Genomic DNA, 22,227 nt, shown 5'->3' with positions numbered 1-22,227 from the left:
TGGTAGACTGGCCGGGCTGAGTTACGTGCCATAAGCAGGCTTCGGCCCGCCGAAGAGGTCATGTGACCTCCCTCCTACCCACACACCCTATCTTCTCCGTTTAGACCCATTGTTCGAATGCCTCTTAAGAGACATTGCATCTTCCTCCCTTGCAGTGATAATTATGTGGCCATAATTAAGGTCTACCAGTATGGCGTATCTAACCTTCGTTTCCATATACAGCTCTTTCATTTTCTGCCGAGATCCCTATTTGGGGTCGCCCGAGGTACTTTGATTTTGATCATTCTGTCTGAGTGACTGTTGTCTTTCCCTACTTCGGCACACGCTTCCTACACTGCGGGTTTCTCTGATCGTCCGTTCACTTACCTACTAGTCCCTTACCGTGCCTATTGTTGCTCTCTATCGTGCTGTTGGCGATGGAGTTCAGTTGGGTGAGAGCACCTTCCTTTATGGGGTCCTATTCATATTACTATCAGTGGCAGTAAGAACACTGCCTGTTTATCAGTAAAAATGATGCCACCCTTACTGATTCGACTTGGTTCCTTTTAAGGATCCCCCGCGTGGCAAATGCTCAAGGTTCACCAGCTACCTTCAGTAGGGCCTCTTGGCGAAAGGTGGATAGAATAGATAAAGATGGGTGAAAAGCGCCCGGAGTGCGCTCAGAGATGCATCAGAAGTGCATTACGAAGTAGAGTAGGTCGAAGTGGCCTTTGTAGTTAGGGTCGGCCGATGGTCATCCAATGTGCCAGTGACCCCACCCCAACGTAGGGTAAAGGTCCCATTACACTACGTGTCAAATAGTGGAGAACTGACCCCGGCTATCCCCGGATCACACTCAAATTGAGGCACGCGGTGCACTTGACGTGCGCCAATGTCCTCCCTGAAGTGATGGATTGTTGACGCGCAACATAAGACCCACCAAACCACCTCCCAGATGAGAGTTCAATGGATTATCTTCTAAATTTTTACACATACATTTATATATTGGCAAAACAGACAGGTACTTGGTTTGAGACGGGAAAGTAACCTATACTTAAGGTAACCAGAGTCCCGCTTTTTTAACCTCTGTCCCGCTTATTTTATAAGTTTGCAAAATGTCCCGCTTTTCCTGAATTTGTCCCGCTTTTTTGTGCTGCAAAGAAGCCTTATTTCCTTAAAATGTGGGGCAGCTTTGCAGCAAAGCTGCCCAACATTTTAAGGGAATAAGGCTGATAATCTATGTCATTTTACAATTTCACTATTCGTCAACCTCATGCCGTGTATACTCGTACCCAAGACCTTGCTCGTACCAAGGTCTAAATATATTCTTAGATCTTGGCTCGTACCATCAGCGCCATACGTGTCTTGTACTCGTATGAAACGTTTGAAACGTGACGCTCGCGACTCAACCAAGTCGATTCCCGTCCACCAAGAGACAGTGTTTGATTAGCAGCCGTCACGTAAACTACCGTACGTGTGTCACTGTCTTAATTGATCAAGATGTCAAAAAGGAAGTGCTCATTCAATGAACGTTTGCAGCGTGAATACCCATTCATAAAAAAGTCATTTCACAAAGTGATGTGCGATGTGAGAAATGTAAAAGTGACTTAAGCATTGCACATGGAGGTGTCAGCGATATAGTCAACATCTTGACACCAAGAGGCACAAGTCAGTTGATATCAGTGCATCCTCGAGTAAAGTTGTTACTGATTACTTTACAAGTGCCAACCCCACCGACAAGGATCTAGAAATGGCTGCTACTGAAGGTTTGTGGGCTTACCACACAATCAAAGAAAATCATAGCTTTAGATCTACGGACTGTGCAACAAGAATTGTCAAAGCATGCTTTGAACCAAAATTTTCGTGTGCTAGAACGAAGTGTGAGGCAATTGTTGCAAATGTATTCGCACCCCATGCTGAGAAAGAACTTGAGAGTCAAATGAAGGATGCCCACTGCATTACACTGTTAACTGATGCAAACAACCATGGCAACAAAAAGTTATTCTCTGTTATGGTTCACTTCTTTCATCCATATGAAGGTGCTCAAGTGAAACCCCTTGACCTAAAATTTCAACCAGGAGATAGTTGTGGAGTATTTAAAAGAAATCATTGAGAAACATGAGTTGAATGGAAAATTAGTTGGTCTTTGTGGTGATAATACTAACTGTAATTTTGGGGGTGCAGCAAGAAAAGGAGTGAATAATATCTTCAGGAAACTGAATGACTACATTGGCAGAGAACTTATTGGAATTGGATGTTTTGCACACATTGTCCATAATGCTGTGCTGGCTGCTAGTGACTGTCTCCCAGTTGATATAGAGGCAGTTGTTGTAAAAATATACTCATATTTCTACATCTACACTGTTAGAGTAGAGGAGCTGAAAGAGTTTTGTGACTGTGGAGATCGAATACAAGCAGTTACTGGGGTATAGCAAAACGAGGTGGCTGGCATTAATGCCTGCAGTGGAAAGAATATTAAAGTTGTTTATAGATCTAAAATCATACTTCCAAACTCAAAGCAGATGCCCAGTGTTGCTGAAAAATTTCTTTGAGAGTCCACAAGCAGAAATATGGCTCAGTTTTGTTCATTCTCAAGCATTGCATTGTTTACCTTAAGTGATTCTTGAGATTGAAGGAGAAAGCATTTCTGCTGTGGAAGTGTTGAGTGCTGTATCTAACTTGAAGGAAACTCTGCAGTCAAAAGTAGATGTGTTCATGCCACACTCAGTAAGAAGCCTAGTAGGAAAATTAGAGCATGAGGGGCTAGCTGATCCTTCAGCTATAAGAAAAGTAATAGTGAGTTTTATGACACATGTGTGAAGCACTTGGATCAGTGGTCAGCTAACATACCTAATATTGAGTGTATGCAGTGGGTTTCACTAAAACAAGTTCCAACCTGGTCAGACATTGAGAAAACAATGGATTTTGCAGCTGAAAGACAAATGTTTGACATAGAATGTGACTCAAGCTTATTTTCTGAGTTTACTTGTGCTTCCAAGTACATCACTGAAAAAGTAGCTCAGTGGAATGAGTCAAACCTACCAACAGATCAGCGGTGGGCACAAATTTTCACTCATTTCAAAGCCAGAGATTTTAGTCACCAACACATGTCAGAATTAGTTAAGTTTATGCTCTGCCTTCCTGGAACAAATGCTTGTACTGAACGCGCTTTCTCACACATGAATAAAATTTGGACATCTGAGAAAATGCAGCTGAAAGTTCCAACTCTTCGAGCATTACTGACGACAAAGCTGAATCTTAAGCATACATGTATGGAGTTTTATAGTGTGCTGAAATCAACTCCAGAATTACTAAAGAATATTTCATCCAGTGAAAAGTATGCTATGTAAAGGTAAGAATTTTTTTTTAATTGATTATAGTATCTTTATGAGGTTGAATATATATATATATATATACAGTATATATATACATATATATGTATATATATATCCACTGTTAATATAGGTTTTCACAGTCAGTAACTGCATTGATGAGTATAAAATCCTAAAAAGTTGAATGTACGTTATAATTATTGGTAATCAAGTGTTTTGTTCTCGGGCTTTCATTTTTTTTTTTTTTTTTTTTTTCCTAGAGAGGACAGGAAAGATTAAAGAAAATAGGAAGTACACTGGGTTATTAGAGAGGGGGTAACATCCCTTGTATAGTCATATGTGTTGAGCTAAGCTTTGTTAATTTCTAATTGTGTAGGCTGATCATTCAGGCTGGTCTGAGGTTGTATATTTTTGTAGTGGGCCTTGGGTGAGCTTTGGGCTTTGGGTGAGCTCCTTACCCACAATGTTGTGTTTTGTCTTGCCCATGCAGTAGAATCCGATGTTTAGTAGTTTTTTTTATGGTTTCTTGACATGGTTGGATCTGTCCACTGGCAAATCTGAGGAATTTGTTCTGAAAGTTTGATCATTTCTGAAACTGGGTCTTGGATAGGGCATTGAGAGGGATGTGTGGATAGTCTATTAATGGCCCTGCTCTTTGTACAGGTGCATCTTGGTTTTCTCCGATATTACTTTTAAATCTTCGAAGCTTTACCGCGATGTGTTTTGCTTCTTTGTCGTTGACATGTGTAGTTATGCCCCGCTGAGTAAGAGAGTATTAGAAATGAAATAGAGAAGCGAGACGGAAAAGTTTGCAAGAGTAAAGTCGCAGAGATTACGTCAATGGATTGGAGGCTTTCAATTACGGACACCGGTCTCATCTATCAGATTGCGTGAACCAGGCAGTTTTACTATGACGTCATTAAAAGGAGCTTGTGGCTCGGTCGGTTTCGCGCACATCTGATAATTACATGGGGATTTCGCCGTCCGTATCTTGGCCGCGGCGAAGGGGGAAGGGTATCTACTTTGAGTAATGGCCCCTGACAGCTTCTCTCCTCGGACCCGAAGTGACTCGATGACTAGTGTCTATCAGCTTCCTCTGAGTATCGTCACTGCAGTGGCACCTTGTGGACAGCTTATCTTGCGTTCGTTCACGTTGCCATGAGCTTTTACATAAGTATACTATATCAGCAGAATATAAATTCTGCTTCCAAAAACCGAATATATTTCCATTTTTCGCCTGTGCAGATGCCTTGTACAGTATTTTTATATAATTTTTTCTCTTAATATACATTCTATAAAAAAGTTGTATACAATAAAATAAAATAAAAAAGAATAGAAATATATATTTTACATAATTTATTAAGAATGTATTATTTTTCATTAAATTAAATATATATAGTATAATAATTTTAAAAAACAAATGTTAAAGAGATTTGTTAATTTTTTGTAAAGTTTTACAATTTAGGGGTGACTATAAGATATATCGACAACACCAATTTACACATGCTGCCCGACTCGGGACGTCAAAATGTACAACTTTACAAAGAACAAATAACTGTTAATGTGTTTAGACGAAACAAATAGAATGTAGTTATGTAAATGAGAGGACAACACGAGCATCCTTTTTTGAGAGAGAGCCGTGTTTCAAGTTTGAAAGGAGAGACAGTTTAATAAATTAAAGGAGGGGGACAACATCCATTGCGTATTTATTGGGAGTACTAAACCAGCTTGCCTGTCTTCTTTTCTTTTTTATTTTCTTGAGTTCCATTGCAATTTACTTAGTTACTAGGTTGGTCTGATGCAATGTGTACTGGTTGTGGTGATAGTGTTTAGGCTCTTGGTAGAATGGCATGGGGTTGTGGTCTTTCTTGTCGTTCGTTTCCTTTCAGATATTCTGGCGTAGTGGGATGTTCAAGTAATTTATACCAGGCTCGATTCGTTATACGGTGTAGTCTCATGATGAGAGGATCCATGTTGGTTCTCTCGTGGACTTCTTCAATTGTGTCTTGAAATGGTGGGGTTTGTCCGCTGGTAAAGCTGAGGAACTAGTTTTGAAAACTGTGTAGTTGGTTTTTCGATAGGATGTTGAGAGAGACGCATGGATATTCTATATTATAGGTCTCACCATGGCTTTGCATAGTTGTACTTTGACTTTCTCTGTCATTGCTTATTGATCATATATATTTTAAGCACCTTAGATTTGCCGCGGTGGCTTTGGCTTGTTTTAATTTGACGTTGACATGAGTCAGTTAGTTAGAGGGCAGGGTAGATAAGATGGGGGAGAGGGAGGGAGTGGGGATTAAAGGTTTAGTGGAAGGAAAGAAGCATGCCCCGCTGAGTACCTTTGAGTCCCAGTAGTTTGACAGATTTGGAGTATTCTACTGTTATTATGAAGTTATACTTCCCTGTTGGGATCACCTCGAATTTGGATTTATTGGCTTTTATTTTCCATTGCTTCTCAAATTTCGTGATATGGTTGATTGCTCTTCCTGCTTGCTTCGCCATTATTTTAGTCGAATCTCTTTTAATTTTGTGTTTCCAGCAGTTGATGAAGAGCCTAATGTGAACGCTAATAGTGTCTCTGGTTATAAATATTTCAAATGGTAGTTTGGCATATTGTTTGGGCCCTATGCATTTTAAAGGCACTCTTTCTCTATGCTTACTGGTGAAGGGAAGTTGGTTTCAGTGTCTGGCTTAATTTTTTGTGTATATACTTTATAACAATTTCTCAAGTTTTGTGAGTTTGAAGCTCATTTCGGAGCATCTGTTCTTTGTAAAGTTGCACTGTTAATTTGTATTTTGTTTCGTGGTGTTCTTATAGCCTTGCATCTTATTATTTTCCTTGTCATTTTACTTGTGGCCCCTATGTATTTCTCACTTTTCTCTCTCTTATTGTCTTTGATAGATTTTTATATTTCTGCGTTCAATTGCTTTATTTGCTCTTGTCCCAGAAAAAACCTGAACTATTAGTTCAGTGTTTCACTAGAAATTACTTTGGACGATTCTACTATTTTTTTTTCGACTTTCTCGTGTCTTCCTCCCATATTTCCTATTCATTTTTCTTTCCTATCTGGTCTTGGGCACCGACGGGGTACCGCGACGTTAATGGATGAATAAAATCGTCTGACGGAAGCAGTATAAAAGGGAAATCTGACAATGTTACCCAACCCAAACTTCTCTTGCAACAATTTTCATGTTTCAGGGAATGCATCTTGTCATTCTTTCTCTTCTCCAAGACAAACATAATACATTTCTTTGACCAATGGTTGAAATATAAAGTAACTTACGTTTACAGACAACGGAAAATTGTAAAATTCCAGAATCACGTAACACGGATATTTAACACGAAATCTATATGATCCAATAACTCCTAACCTAACGTAACCTAACCTAACCATTCCATAGAAAAATATACTGTATCTTTAAAATTCAAAAACGAAAGAAATGAAAAATGTATTTGCATGATACTGGAATAATTCCCGGAGTCTATTATGAATATAACATTAAAGGCACAAAGTGCCTCGAAAATGTATACTGTACGTAATTAGCCTAATTACGAATATCTATCCATCACTGAACATTCCCAAAAGCCCAGATGACAGGCAGCGGTGGTTCTCAACCGTTTTCACTCTTCCACACTTCATGAGTACTCAACTTTCGTGTGGCTCCCCTTCACATTTATCTCAAATCACACACAGGCAAAAATGTAGAAAGATGATCATATTGGTAGAATAGCATTGAAATAAAGTAAAAGTAAATAGATTAAGTTTCAAAAATAAAGATAATGACGGTGACAGTAACTATGACAATATGTTGAAGAAGAGAAACTGTTTTATATTTCTTCTGGTAGGACAGACTGGTGGAAGGCTTGGTCACATTCAAATTCTTACATATCGTTTTGTAGTTTCCTATATTGTTTTCCAAGTTCCATAGTCCATCCTATTTGATTAACAAGTTAACGTAGATTGTTGTATTGAATTTGGAGTAGAAGCATATGGCTGGTGTGAGGTTCTGGAATTGTTCTTTGATAGGTGATTGATACTGTGACATATTTTCTCCTGTATATTCTCATACCATTCTGTCACCGCATCGTCTATGTTCTTGTGTGGAGCATTCTAGAGATCAGTCCTTGTTTCGTCTTTAGGTTCTCTTTCAAACTTCCAGTCTGTATTTTAGAAGTCGGGTCTTGGTGGTGTGATAACGTCATTATGACAGGAAAATAGATATATGGTAATTAGGGAGTAAATGTCATTTCCTATACCCATTTAGATGTGTGAGCGGAATATCAAAAAGCCGTTAAAAATGTTCAGCCTGTAAGAAAATATTTACATAGTTAAAAAGGCATGTTCATCGAAACCAATTATTCTAATAACCATATCTATATTTTGAACTTGATGACATACAGTGATTTGGGATCTAATAAATTTTTATAGAAAATCAAACTAAAAACCTAATAAAAAACAAAAAATCCGAAGCAGCTACCCTACTTGTTTTAGTCTACGACAGAATGGGCCAAACATACGAGAAATAATAATTAACAGGTTGACTTTTGTCATGAGCATTGGTGTAGTCGGGAGTGTGTTGTTTCGTTTAGTTGCGGTTTCGAATCCCTCACTTCAATTTCCAGTAGTGACTTCTTGCTTGCCCTAACAGTCAGAGCGCATGGTTACGGCATGAGCTACGGTTATGCACCTCCACTTAATAAAAATTTCATATCTATCATGGTGTGTTCACGGAGCGATGTATCACTTACCTTATCCACGTTATTTTCTGGTTCCGATTCCTGTTTCTTCGCTAACGTCCCTAACGAAGACTTTTCACTAGTTTCTCTTTCACTCGTATCGCCTATCAGTCCTACTCGAGGTAAGGTTTGTCTGTATTTTTCTTCCACTGCACTTTCATCACTCGCACCTTCTCACCGTTCACCCCACATACGCACTGCCCATACGCATCAGCCAAGGCCAAGCTCGCCCTCCTTACTACGCGATGACCTTTGACCCCGTGCAGGGGGTGCTAACTGCACACACATACCTGCACTTCATACCACACATGGCATGTACATTTACACTATTATCCCTCCTTAATACGTGTACAATAATTATTCATTCTAGGCGTTCAAATTTTCCTAAGTAGTGCCAATATATAGGTTTTGCAGTTGTATCAAAACCAAGATAATAATATACATACTAATTTTCATATATTCCTTATAAAATGTTATCAATATAATATTAAAAAAACTGTGGAGGGTGGAATCTTGACTTTGATGGCAGTGGTACAGCTAACCAAAAACAAAGTACGACCGGTGTTGGATTTCCGAGAACTAAACCAGTTCGTGAGGTGTCATACTGGCGATGATTTTGTAGACGTATGTAATGAGACCCTTCGCAGACAGCGCCAAATGAGGGGATGCGTCTACGATTGTAGATCTACAGGCGGCTTACCTACAAATTCACGTGGCGAAGAAGCTATGGAAATACCAACTAGTAAGAAATAAAGGTAAAATGTATTGCTTAACCAGACTGTGGCTTGGACTGTGCTCAGCCCCGAGGATCATGACGAGGATCCTGAAGACCGTTCTGGAGAAGACTGAAACGATGAAGAAGGCCACTGACTCATACCTCGATGATGGATGAACACAGGACTGACGGCTCAGAAGAGAATGCGCACGAAGGGTGTTGCAGAGGTCCTTGTGAAGCGTCGTCTTGGGACCCTGAGGGAGTTAATAGACGAGTTCGGCAAGAAGATAAGGGTGAGTGAGATGCCGTCGGGAATGAACAAAGCAGATGCGCCAACCAGAGTGAAGAAAAGCTGGCTGAAAGCGAAGGAAGAACATGATGAGAAGTTTGAAGTGTGTGCCGCAGGGTCCCTCTGCGCGAAAGAGTTGCATGGAACTCACCACCTAGGTGTCGATAGGTCATTGTTCCTGGCAAGTAAGGTCGACCCGAATATATCGAGGGAAGAAGTCCGGCAGGCGGTGAGAGCATGCGTCCGATGTCAGTCGGAGGAGGCTGGCGATTGATGTAACCCACTATCGGCCAGGCATATACTTATTGATGGTTGACTACGGTCCGGGACGCTTCGCCGTCTGGCGGGAGCTGAAGACGGAGACTGGAGAGGAGATTTCACGGGTGGTGAATGAAATATTTCTGGAACGGGGTCCGGTGGATGAAGTCATGATGGATAATAGCACAGCATTTCGGTCGGGGGCGCTGAAAAACATGTTGGACAAGTGGAACGCAAGACGCTTCTTTCGGGCTGTTTACCGACCGAGTGGAAATGGAATAGTAGAACGACACCATCGCACGATTAAGTCCATCACCTAAAGGGCGCTAATACCACTCACAGAGGCAGTCTTCTGGTATAATATGTCCCCCAGGTAAGGCCAAGACGAAGGCTCGATTCCGCAAAGAGCCTTGCTTAACTTCGATTGGCGACATCCCCGGGTAGGGCCAGTGTTACCAGCCAACACTGAAGAAGGCCCCGCCTCAGTACATGTAGGGGAGGAAGTATGAGTGAGGCCAAATGATAGGAAGTGCACGTCACACTGGATAAGAGGGATCGTAACAGAGGTGAATTCACGGAACAACGTCTCTGTCTAGGGAGTGCCGCGACATATCTTGGATCTTCGTCGCGTGGTGAATGATGGAGAAAACGAGGAAGTGGGTGACGAAGAAAATGAGGAAGAGAGTCACGACATGGTTGTGAATGAGGGGACTGTATCGCGGAGACCCCACCGCGACACGCGTCCTCCGAAATGGCTGCAGGACTATGAAGTAGATGGAGGAGACGAAGAAAAGCTTGACCTCGAGATCAAAGGGTGTGTGGTGTGAATGTGGCACAGACGGGGACGCGCGGTTGGCACCCCCGGGGGGGGGGGTCAAAAGGCGCGAGGAGTTGGTGACCCTGGGTGGGACGTAATGTCCGCGGGGCGGTGCGGATGGGCAGTGCAGTGAGGGCCACGGGTGTGATTCACCTTGGTCTTTGGATCATGTGTTGTACTCGTGATCGACAGCTATTTCCCTCCCGGAAGAGAGCTCAGAGCTCGTATGACCGACCTATGGGTAATACTATGACCTTACACGCACACACGTCCCCAATTCCCCGCCCACGAGAGTCGGAGTAACGACTCAAAGCGCAGCGATACTGAAATAATTTCAGCCCTAGGCAGGATTTGAACCAGGTACCGCCGGCACCGCCGTAATGACAGTCTGGTACTCTACCAACCGTGTGTGAGTGTAATGAAGGGGGGACGCGACTTGACTGTGTTAGAAGTCAGACGGTAGGAAGAAAAAATAGCATAGGGACTGCGTGTTGTGAATCCAAGGAGGATTAAAGACCGAAGCAGGAGCAACCGCAGGAACGGGATTTCTACAGAAATCAACTAAGCAAAGTACCGTTCTCTTCCACAAATTGTAAAATTAATTTTAATTTTGTTTGTTAATTTTTATTCAAAATTATATTTTAAATCTGAATTATAAAAAATATACAATTTTTTTTTTATCTTGTGGTGACGCGCCGCTGATCAGCCAATCAGGAACTTGGAAAGCGCCCCACGTTCCCGCCAGCCTCCTTTAAAAGGTCGGCGTTTCGCCGAGACGTCCAAGTTCCTAGCCCAATTCTCCTAAAGCCACGACAACAAACTAGCCCCTAATCGCTCGCAATTCGCCCGGTGGCAATAGCCCTCTTTTATACACTACTATCTTTTCATTTTCTAACAGACATTCTTCCCCTCCCACAAAACCCGATCCCGCGCAAGCGAGGTGGTCTTTTCTTGGAATCCAGAATCCAGATCTCAATGCAAATACACACACACATTTCCCAAGTCACGTAAATCTCTGTTTTCAGAGTAGTGCTTGGAAGAAAAGAGGCACATGCACACTTTCTCGCTAGCAAAGCAGAGGCCCAAACCGTCTCTCTCAGTACGCCCAATCTGACCGCAGGCTGGTTGACGGAGAGACTTGGGACACCTTTCTGTCCGACCGGCCCGCAACCAAACGCTGGCCTCTCGCTGACGCTGGTGAGCGAGCTTACACTTCTGACATTTACACACAATTCCCAATCGCGTAATTCTCTGTTTTCAGAGTTGTGATTGGAAGGAAAGAGACCATACAACACCCGCCCGTCTGCCCCACCCTCGCATCGCCACTGAAACTACAATACAGAAATACAAACCCAGTCTGGGGATAAACAGACAACGCTCGCCCCACCTGTGGCTCATCAGGTTCGCGCTCGCCAGCGGTGGCGGCGAGGAGTTATCTCCTTGCCGCTCCCGTTCTGGTCACTGATCTCTTCGTTGACGTCGGCAGGCGGGTGTACACCGCCCGTCTGCCCCCCCTCGCACCGCCCCTTGATCAGCTCTAAAAGGACTTCAAACCCAAAACCTGGGGATAATCAGGGTACGCTCGCCCCACCTGTGTCTCTTCTGGTTCGCGCTCGCCAGCGGTGGCGGCGGGGAGTTATCTCCTTGCCGCTCCCGTTCTGGTCACTGATCTCTTCGTTGACGTCGGCAGGCGGGTGTACACCGCCCGTCTGCCCCCCCCTCGCACCGCCCCTTGATCAGCTCTAAAAGGACTTCAAACCCAAAACCTGGGGATAATCAGGGTACGCTCGCCCCACCTGTGGCTTATCAGGTTCGCCCTCTACACGCGGAAAGTGAAATCAACTCACTTCTCGTAAGATACACACATACACCTCTCACGAACAGAGCCACAAATCACGCACAAACATATACACTTACTTTTTCTTCGACTAAAATTCGCTTCCTTTCTAACTTTCTCTTCTACTACATCTTCTCATTTCAGTTTACCTCACACTAAAGATTTTTCCGTTTTTCCACCTTTCTCTACTACTACGCCTCCTACCATTTTCTAAACTTTCGTTGGTGATCCTAACCCCGTTGGTAATCCCAATCTCCTAACCTCCGGCGTCAAGCGCTGCCCTCCAAGCCCATGGTCCAGTTCTCCTAAGCCATGACAACAAACTAGCCCCTAATCGCTCGCAATTCGCCCGGTGGCAATAGCCCTCTTTTATACACTACTATCTTTTCATTTTCTAACAGACATTCTTCCCCTCCCACAAAACCCGATCCCGCGCAAGCGAGGTGGTCTTTTCTTGGAATCCAGAATCCAGAATCCAGATCTCATCTCCGCCCGCCTGCCCCCCACCCCCTCTCACCGCCACTGGATCAACTCTACAGGATCTCAAACCCAACCTGGGGAAAAGCAGGCTACTCAGGCCCCACCTGTGGCTTATCAGGAACGCGCTTTACACACGGGAAGTGAACTCTACTCACTTCCCGTAAGATACACACACACACCTTTCACGAACATAGCCACGGCACACACACAAACATCTACACTTCCTTTTTCTTCGACTAAAATTCGCTTCCTTTCTAACTTTTTCTTCTACATCTCATTTCAGTTTACCTCCCACTAAAGATTTTTCCGTTTTTCCACCTTTCTCTACTACTACGCCTCCTACCATTTTCTAAACTTTCGTTGGTGATCCTAATCCCGGCGTCGGCGCCCCCATCCAAGCTCCCAGTCCATTTCTCCCGAGCCACGACCACCAACTGCCCCAAATCGCTCGCTAATTCGCCCGGTGGTAATAGCCCTCTCTTATACGCTACTATCTTTTCATTTTCTTACAGACGTTCTTCCCCTCCCACAGAAACCGATACCGCGCAAGCGGGTGGTCTTTCCTAGGAATTCAGAATCCAGAATTCAGCAGATCTCTCCCGACTTCTCTACCGACTTCTCTCCCGGGCTCAACTCCAAGCAGCAGTTCTCTCCAGCAAGAGGCCTTGGGACCAGTTCTCCCCAGCAAGCTGCCTCGGGACCAGTTCGCTCCAGCAAGTCGTCTCATTCCCTCCTGTGGCTCTTCGCCCACAGCCACGACGCTTGATGAGGCCTTCACTCCGGACCTTCTCCCAACGAGACTACGTCCGTTCCCTCCGAGCATATTAACCATTAAACCTTAGTTTTAGTGTTATTGTGAGTCTCATTTTTCATGGCTTGTCCACACCGAACCAAACCCACGACAATCTAACAGAAGATAATGCACTTTGGGGCAACTTTAAATTTACATATCTAGTTGCATGTTTGTAAAAGAATAATTGTCAATGGACTCTTCAGCCCAGAAATATTTTGTACAAAAATAATAATAATAAATAAACACGTAAACTAACAGGTAAAATAGAAATAATTAGTAGTACAGGGCAGGATAGGTAAGATGGGGGGGAGGGGGGATTTGGAGGGGTAGTGTAAGGAAAGAATGAAATGAAAGGAAGTTAGAGTTATGATAAGTGTGGGGCAGACCCACTTGCTCGGTTCTTAGTATATAAATAAGATAAAGATAAATTAGAGGGCAGGATAGATAAGATGAGGGAGGGAGGGGGATTTGGGGGTTTAGTGTAAGGAAGGAAGTTGGAGTTATGATAGGTGTGGGGTAGACCCAATTGCTCGGTTATTTTTATAGTCCCGTGGACTGTCGGCTTATAAATATAAGATCTAATAACACAAAGCAATGTACAAGCAAAATAAAAAATAATGAAAACATGAATATCCAATATATTTATGTACCATTCAGTAGATACCACACGCGCGCTCAAATTGTCATACGGATTGGAGTGAGATTTTATTTTAGTGTACAGATTTTCCTTATTGCAAATTAGGTGCTAGCTATTTGGATATATTTATTCTAACCTGGTCTGGGAAAGGGGATAACGATGGGATATTTCCAAGCAATTTGGAGAGTACCTTTTGTCCATATTCTAAGTGATAGAGGTTTTCTATGAGGTGTAGAGGATGCTGCGGGTGGATACATACAGGTGTACCGCGGGTAAAATTCCAGAATAACGCAAGCACGGATATCTGACATGAAATTTACATTACTCAGTAGCTCATAACTCACCCTAACCCAACATAACAGTTCATAGAAAAAATAGAGCTTTCATATGCAAACAAGAAAGAAGTGAAAATGTGTTTACGTAATATTGGATTAGAACCGTATCATGAATCATTTAGGCTCGAGGCAGTTTGGAGGGAAGTGTGGAATTTCTTCGTGCTCTTGGGGGGCGGGTGTTATTACTAAACTGGAATCACCTCTTAACACGTATCCACCAGTTATTCTTCGACGAAAAAATCACTTCGAATATCACGACTTACAATGGACGGAGCTCCAACAACCAGTTTTGTTACCGCCCTTTCTCTTGGGCCACGCAATTCCAATTGACGAGGTCCTTCTACGCGATTACCGAAGAAAACGAACGTTGCCGATGCGATCACCATAGAAAACGAACTTTGCCGCCAGCACTCTCGAGATAAATACACTACATGTACTTACAATGTGATGTGACTGCAAGTCGTACTATTTGTGTGAAAAAAATGTAAAGTTCAGTCTTTGAAGTGAAAGAATCTTAGTAACTACCGACCAATTAACTTGCTATCAAATGTATATAAAGTATTCTCCAAGATCCTTACAAATAGACTAAGTCAAGTTTTAGATGGAAACCGAGAGAACAGGCAGGCTTTAGAAGCAGACATTCGAATCTAGACCATCTGCAGGCGATGAAACAACAAATCGAGATAACGGAAGAATACAATATACTTCTTTGTTTAGCTTTTGTATATTACAAGAAGGCCTTTGACTTAGTAGAACAAATAGCAATACTAAACTCGCTACGCAAGCAGGGTGCAAACGAACAGATCGTAAAGGTTCTAGAAAATATTTATGAGAAAGGTACAGTTAAAATTCGACTACATAAATATACAAAAATGTCAAGATCGAGAAAGGAGTCAGGAAAGGCGATACAATTTCACCCAAACTATTTACAGCTTGTTTGGAAGAGATTTTCAGGAAGTTGAGTTAGGAAGTGAAAGGTTTAAAGATTAATGTCGAATATTTGAACCACCTAAGATTTGTTGAGTGATCTGATCAAGGAAAGTCTCAAAATAGGTTTAAGAATACGAGCAAAACTAAAGTAATTTTCAACACGAGAGTTCAAAGTAAAGAGATTATAATTGATGGTGAGAGTCTTGAAGAAGTTGAAGTCATACGCATTTAAGCCAGATAGTGAAAGTGACCAAAGATCATGATAATGAAATAAAAAGGCTTATTACAATTGGTTGGAACGTGTTTGGTAAGTATAATAATATCCTAAGAGGCTCTCTACCTTTATGTTTGAAACGTAAAATTTACAATCAATGCATTCTGCCAGCAGTAATCTACGGGTGTGAGACTTGGAAATTGACGAAGGCGGAGACAAAACTAAGGACTTCACAGAGGAGAATAGTCAGGTCTATGATGAGAATAACGCTGAGAGACCGAAAGAGAGCAAGTTGGGTGAAAGAGCAGACTAATTGAAATATACTGTGGAGGCAGTAGGAGAGAGGAAGTGGAATTGGGCAGCTAAGTTAGCACGAACGCCTGGTGAGCGATGGAGCAAGTGTGTTACTTAGTGGACGCCCCGAGATGGGAAGCGTGGGAGAGGGAGACCAGACAGAAGGTGGAGAGATGAGATAGAGAAGTTCGCAGGAGTGGCGTGGCAGAGGTTGGCGCTGTCATGTGAATCATGGAATGCTATGAAAGAGCCCTTTGTTCAGCAGTGGACTCATGATGGTTGATTTTACTGATTTGAGAAAGCATGTATTATATATATATATATATATATATATATATATATATATATATATATATATATATATATATATATATATATATATTAGCCACGAGAGAGCAGGCGCAAAATCAAAACGGCGGTGTTGTGGGGCATCTTGATCTTCCTTAGAGCGCTTGCTGTCACCATACGATACCCACATTACCCGAGCTCTAATTTTACATTTGTTTTGTTTTCTCATTACAATTACATCATGTTATAGTCAAACCATATTTGATTTGTCTAAATTTCAGTGAAAGACCACGACAATGGAGTTGAAGGAAAAAATGAAAAAGGAAAGCAGGTGGAACCAACAAATTAATAAATAAAAGAACTTCTTTAAAGTAGGAAAGTGGAACGCATATTTCAGACCTGGCCACTCAATGTGACAAATTTCTCCTTACGCATCATCCTTGAGAATAAGGAGGCAAAGATGCTAACGTTGTGGACTGAAGTGGAGACGATATCGCCAAATTGGAGAGTGAATATACTGTTTCTTAACTGTTTATTTGGTAGATCATTTATTCTACTAAATCAAGATACTAAATCTACTTTTACAAGGTTTCCACTGAAAATCAGTCACTTTAATTTAATTACTCTGATGCAGGGGAGCTAAGATGGAAGGGAAATGATGGTCTAATGAGCAAATGAAATAAGGTGAAGAATTCTTTGTGTATAGATGGGCTCTGATTCAGAGCCACTGATGAACCCTCTGAAGCCAATACAATTGAATACAATTTTTGTTGTAGTCGTGCCATTTTCATCTTTTGTTCATGGTTACAACTTTTGAGTTTTCCAGTTTTATTCAAATAAAATACTTCAACCTACTAATCCATTTAATACCCAGTAATGAAAATGGAAATGTGGTTCTGGTTCTGACAGATGGAAGCGTTGCTCCTCTCCTGTATACAACAATTAAGTAAATAAACAATACACACACACAAAGTCAAAAGGCATAATTTCACTCCCACACATTCCACCCCCATTCACCACAACTTCCTCCCTCTCATATTGGTCCTCCTGGATGACATGCCATCCCTGCATCTCGCCCATCGCCCTGGGTCAGACGCAAAATACCTGAGACCCTGGGGGTCCAGCCACGAGTTTATATGGACCCTGGGATTCGGAGTGAATAACCCACTCTACACTCGTATCTTGGCGCCACCAGAAGGAACAATACATATATACATACACCAAAAGGCTCCTCCCTCCTTATAGGTGGCTCAACCAAAGCATATATCCACCCTTGACCTATCCCACACCCATTTGTTTTCTCTTTTATCTTTGTTCTTTATGGATGAAAGGTCATCTTTGTCCCCCACCCATTGCCTGGATCAGAAGCAATGCAACAAGGCACAGCTCCTCCACAGTAGGCCCATACAGTAGTTGGTTTCTCCACAGTACATCATTACATGGCAACCCTCCTCTCCTCATCTATTCAAGAAATGACTCTACAGACAAGAAGAAATCCCTTCGGTCCATGTCAATTTATCATCCATTCACAACCATTCTCCTCTCATACCTATCTCTAGCCCTCTCCCTTCCCTGTAGATTTTTGCTGTATAAGAACAAATGAACATAAGAAAAGACCATAAGGCCTTCACTAGGCAGTTCCATGTCCCATACCACCAGTCATCCTTTTCTATAAAGATATCTAATCTTCTCTTAAAATAACCGTTTCAGCACTCCGTACATGGTTACTAAGTCTATTCCATTCGTTAACTACTCTATTGGTAAACTAGTTCTTGCCTATTTCCTTCTTAAACCTATTTTTTCCAATGTTCCTGCTGTCTTAATATGATAACCTGGCCTGCATAAATCTTGTTCAAACCCTTGACCCATTTGAATACTTCTATAAGATCACCCTGCACCCTTTGTCTTTCCAGAGAGTGTAAGTTAAGATGCTTAAATTGTCTTCGTATGGGAATTTTTTATGCCCTTGTATCATTTGGGTCATTCTCCTCTGTGCTGATTCTAGTGAATTAATATTCTTTCTATATGTTGAAGACCAAAACTGTATCACATAGACATGGATGGGTCTATCACCAGATAGAATTTAATGATTATCTCTGTCCTAGCAATAAATCCTAATGTCCTGTTAACCCTTTTCCTGGCACTAATGCATTGTTTCTTGAATTTAAATCCAGACTCATTAACACTCCTGAGTCCTTTTCACATTGTTTTATTTGATATGGCATTATCTAAGGTATACATGTTACCTGGGTTGTGTAATCCTACATTTAACACACTGCACATTGAGATATTCAAGTTCATTTGTCATTTCTCCAACCATGCAATTTACCAAGATCCTACTGCAGCATCCCTGCATCTTCCTCCGACATAATATGGTGTCCTAACTTTGTGTCATTCACAAACATCACTATTAAAACATCACTATCAACATCACTATTAAAAATTGTCCAAGTCATTATACATAATGTTCCAAGAAATGCCTGTAGATTGCATCGATTAATTCTATACTAGCGCGCACACGCGCACGCATTAGCTAAGCGACGTCAAATCTTAGTGGTATCAGCAAGCTTCACCGAACCATCTATTGTCTGGCCCGACCCGCAGCCACTTTGGGTTGACCTCAGATTCGACCGTCAAATCCACCTGCATCCCGACTAGGGAGTCGGCCATACAATGTTACTGTCGCGACACACCAATTGGCCAGACTAGCACGAAAAGGAGAAAAAAAAAAAAAAAAAAAAAAAAAAAAAAAAAAAAAAAAAAAAAAAATATAAATAAATATATATATATAAATATATATATATATATATATATATATATATATATATATATATATATATATATATATATATATAAAGTAAAACCGTGCACAGTTAGGACGAGTGACAGAGTTCAGACAGGATAATTAAATTCCTCCTTAAAATCACTTTAACCAATGGGAAAGTAGAATGAGCTTCCCCGCCAAATTATGTAACGTTTCTCCTGAGCTTGGCGTCATGACAGAACGGAATGAAGCGCGACCCAACAGACAGGTGTTGTGCAATGGGTTATATATGACATACATTTCATGAAAAACAATACAAATTATAAAATATACTACACATCATATTCACGCAAAGCGTGCTTTAAAAAACAAACAAGAGACTTTATTCACAGCACAACCACAATATTCTATTCACGCTAAGGACGTGACAGTTACCTTACGGCAAATTATTAATTACGTCGATATGATAATGTAAGAGGCTGATAGAGAATAGGTAGAAAGCGTGGATTACATTTTTATGAGTTGAGTGTTTGGTAAACAACAATTCGTAAGCGAGCAGTTGTATAGCTTCGTTCTCCGCCTTGAGTTATAAAAATGGCCGGGGGCCTGTATGACGTGTATGTTTTGCTGACTACTTGTAACCTAAGTGGGTTATGCAGAGATTTGAGATTGCTTAAGTAAACAATATTGCATATAGACTTGTAACAACGAATCTGATTGGAGAAAGGGTGGAGGAGAAAATTCAATTGGTTCACGATTGTAAGATCACGCCCTTTGGGGAGGATCTTAGATATAAAGTTAAAGATCATTGGACTAAAGAAATCACTACGTCACTGCAAAACTCAAATAGGACCTAGCTTGTGGCTCTCGGGATTCCTTGAATGATACTCAGAGAGCAAATATCGAAGAAAGTACTGAAGAAAAGAAGTCTCTACAGTTTCAATAACCCTAGAGTGAAGATTAAAACTTAAGGAATAGAACTTTAAAAGTCGTGAACAAAGACAGTGGTGAAAATTGAAAGTGAAAGGCGTACGGAGTGGCGGATGAGATAATGTTTTTTCTGTAATATTTGTATGTTCTTCCTGTATATATGTGTATATATAAATTATAATGGGTGCTCACACTGTACATAAATCTAATCATAATGAAAATAGATCTATGTAATTATAACCATGTTGGCAACCGACACTCATTCTCTTCGTCACGCTCTACGTGGCGAGAGTCAGACGAAACTTGACTACGCTACTGTCAAAACTTACCAATAAAGAGAACACAAGCGACGCCTTTATCTCAATGCCTTCAAACTAATGTAGAACAATACTAGTCTACATTCTGGCGGCATCTTCTTACCATTCGAGATTCGACGCTACATTTTCCATGGAATTCAACATATATTCCTACGAGGCACCCAAGCGGATTCCACGTGCTGAGATGATACATCAATGATCTACAATCCTGTAGAACATAGCCACTTCCTAACTCTACGCTGACCTGTGTCAAGCATCATACTTACGAAGCAACGCTCTTTGCTACATCGTCCAGCATCCCACGACGAGAAAATTCATCCACGCTGCATTGCTCCAACGAGAGGGGGACTTCGCCAAAAAGACATCTACAGGAGTGCACATAGCACAGATCACCGCACGTCATTACCTTATTCTACACGGGTCATCCTAATTCTACGTTGCGCATCTTCGAGCATCATACCTGCGTGACAAGTCTTCGTTAACCTATTGCACGAGCCGACGAGACTCAACCTCGCCAGCAGCAACCAACGCCCGAGCCAACAAAGACTCATCTCCATTCCTGAAAACTAGCAAGACTCGTGTAACATCATAGGAAGTATCTTTCCACCAATCAAGCCAATTCGTCTTATTATTTCTTTATTCTTAAGTAATTCCATATTATACGCATGCATGTTTCTCATTTTCTTATAAACAATGTCCTATAATTCTATCACTCACCATCCCTAGCCACATAAGACTGTATATTCATGCCCGATTTATTTTACAGCATTGATTCTTCACACCAACTCCCACAGTCGGGTTAACTATTCTTCAAAGACTTTCCCAAGAGCCAAATACTACATCACCATAAGAACATAAGAATGAAGGAGTCTGCAAGAGCCCATAAGGCCTACACTAGGCAGTTCATGCCCATTACCGCCTGTCATCCCCATCCATGAAGTTGTCTAACCGTTTCTCAAAACTACATGGTTACTAAGTCTATTTCATTCGTTGACCACCCTATTAGTAAACAAAATCTTTCCTATTTCCTTCTTAAATCTAAATTTGTCCAATTTAAATTCATTACTGCGAGTCCTGCCCTGTTGTCTTAATATGATGACCATGTTTGCGTCACCCTTGTTAAAGCCTTTGATCCACTTGAACACCTCTATTAGATCACCCCGCACTCTGCGTCTTTCCAGAGAGTGTAGGTCAAGGTGCCTAAGCCTCTCTTCTTAAGGTAAATTTCTGAGTCCATGGATCATTTTGGTTATTCTCCTCTGTATTGATTCTAGTGAATTGATGTCCGTTCTATAAGACGAAGATAGAGTTTGATAATTACCTCTGCACTTCTATTCATAACCGTCCTAGCAATAAAACCTAATGCTCTGCTTTATTCCTCGCGCAAATGCACTACTTCATGGATTTAAGGTCAGGACTCACTAGAACTCCCAAGTCTCTCTCGCACTCAGTTTTCTCTAAAAACGTGTTATCTAAGCTATATGTTTTCGGGGTTGTGTAGCCCTACGTTTAACACGCTGCACTTTAAAATATTGAAGTCCATTTGCCATTTCACCGACCATGTGAACAATTTGTTAAGATCATCCCGCAGAATCTCGGCGTCTACTGACCTAATTAGGCGTCCTATTTTGGTTTCGTCCGCAAACTTACTGATGTCATTATTAATCCCATTGTCCAAGTAGTTTATGTACATAATGAAAAATAAGGGACCCAAAACCGAGCACTGGGAACTTCACTTGGAGACACTCCATTTGGATTTTACACCATTTATGGTGACCCGCTGTTTTCTATCACTGATCCAAACTCTAATCCATTCTAACACTTTTCCTCCTATGCCATGGGCTTCAAATATATTTAGTAGTCACTGGAGGGGCACCTTGTCGAACGCTTTGCTGTCAAAGTAAATGACATCGTAACTATCATTGTTACCTGATGCCTTATATACGTTAGTGTAAAAAGATAGACGATTAGTCACACATGACTTACCCTTGGAGAAACCATGCCGTGAGTCATGAATCAAATTATGTCCCTCGATGTGATCTCTGAGTCTATTAACTATTATTAATTCAAGCACTTTACCTATAACTGACGTCAAACTGATTGGCCTGTAGTTGCATATAGACGGTTTATCTCCATTTTTTAAAACAGGAACAACGTTTGCCTACCCCCAAGCAACAGGCACAAAACCAGCGTCAACCGACTTTGAATATTTCTGTTAAATGGTCCCAGATTTCAAATTTACACTCCTCAAGCACTCGGAAAAGTTTCGTCTGGACC

The 22,227-nt window shown here is 41.5% G+C and overlaps 2 protein-coding genes across 6 annotated transcripts in view; one reads left to right on the top strand and one right to left on the bottom strand.

The window, feature by feature from the left end:
- LOC143035188 (ankyrin repeat domain-containing protein 40-like) overlaps window positions 1-22,227 on the bottom strand; it is a 62,125-nt gene that overhangs the window by 39,117 nt on the left and 781 nt on the right. The gene's annotated exons all lie outside the window — the stretch shown is intronic.
- On the top strand, window positions 1,377-13,310 carry LOC143034927 (uncharacterized). Of its 2 annotated transcripts, none has more exons than XM_076201275.1 (2): window positions 1,377-3,331; window positions 12,961-13,310. In XM_076201275.1, the coding sequence occupies exons 1-2, from the start codon at window positions 3,319-3,321 to the stop codon at window positions 13,212-13,214; spliced, it is 267 nt and encodes an 88-aa protein (XP_076057390.1). In that variant the 5' UTR covers window positions 1,377-3,318; the 3' UTR covers window positions 13,215-13,310. Both variants share the same exon structure in this region; 1 of them encodes a protein (XP_076057390.1).

This window comes from Oratosquilla oratoria, chromosome 18, assembly GCF_046742065.1.
Source record: "Oratosquilla oratoria isolate Oo_2021 chromosome 18, ASM4674206v1, whole genome shotgun sequence".
Taxonomy (NCBI): domain Eukaryota; kingdom Metazoa; phylum Arthropoda; class Malacostraca; order Stomatopoda; family Squillidae; genus Oratosquilla; species Oratosquilla oratoria.
This window is presented reverse-complemented; position numbering and strand designations above follow the sequence as displayed.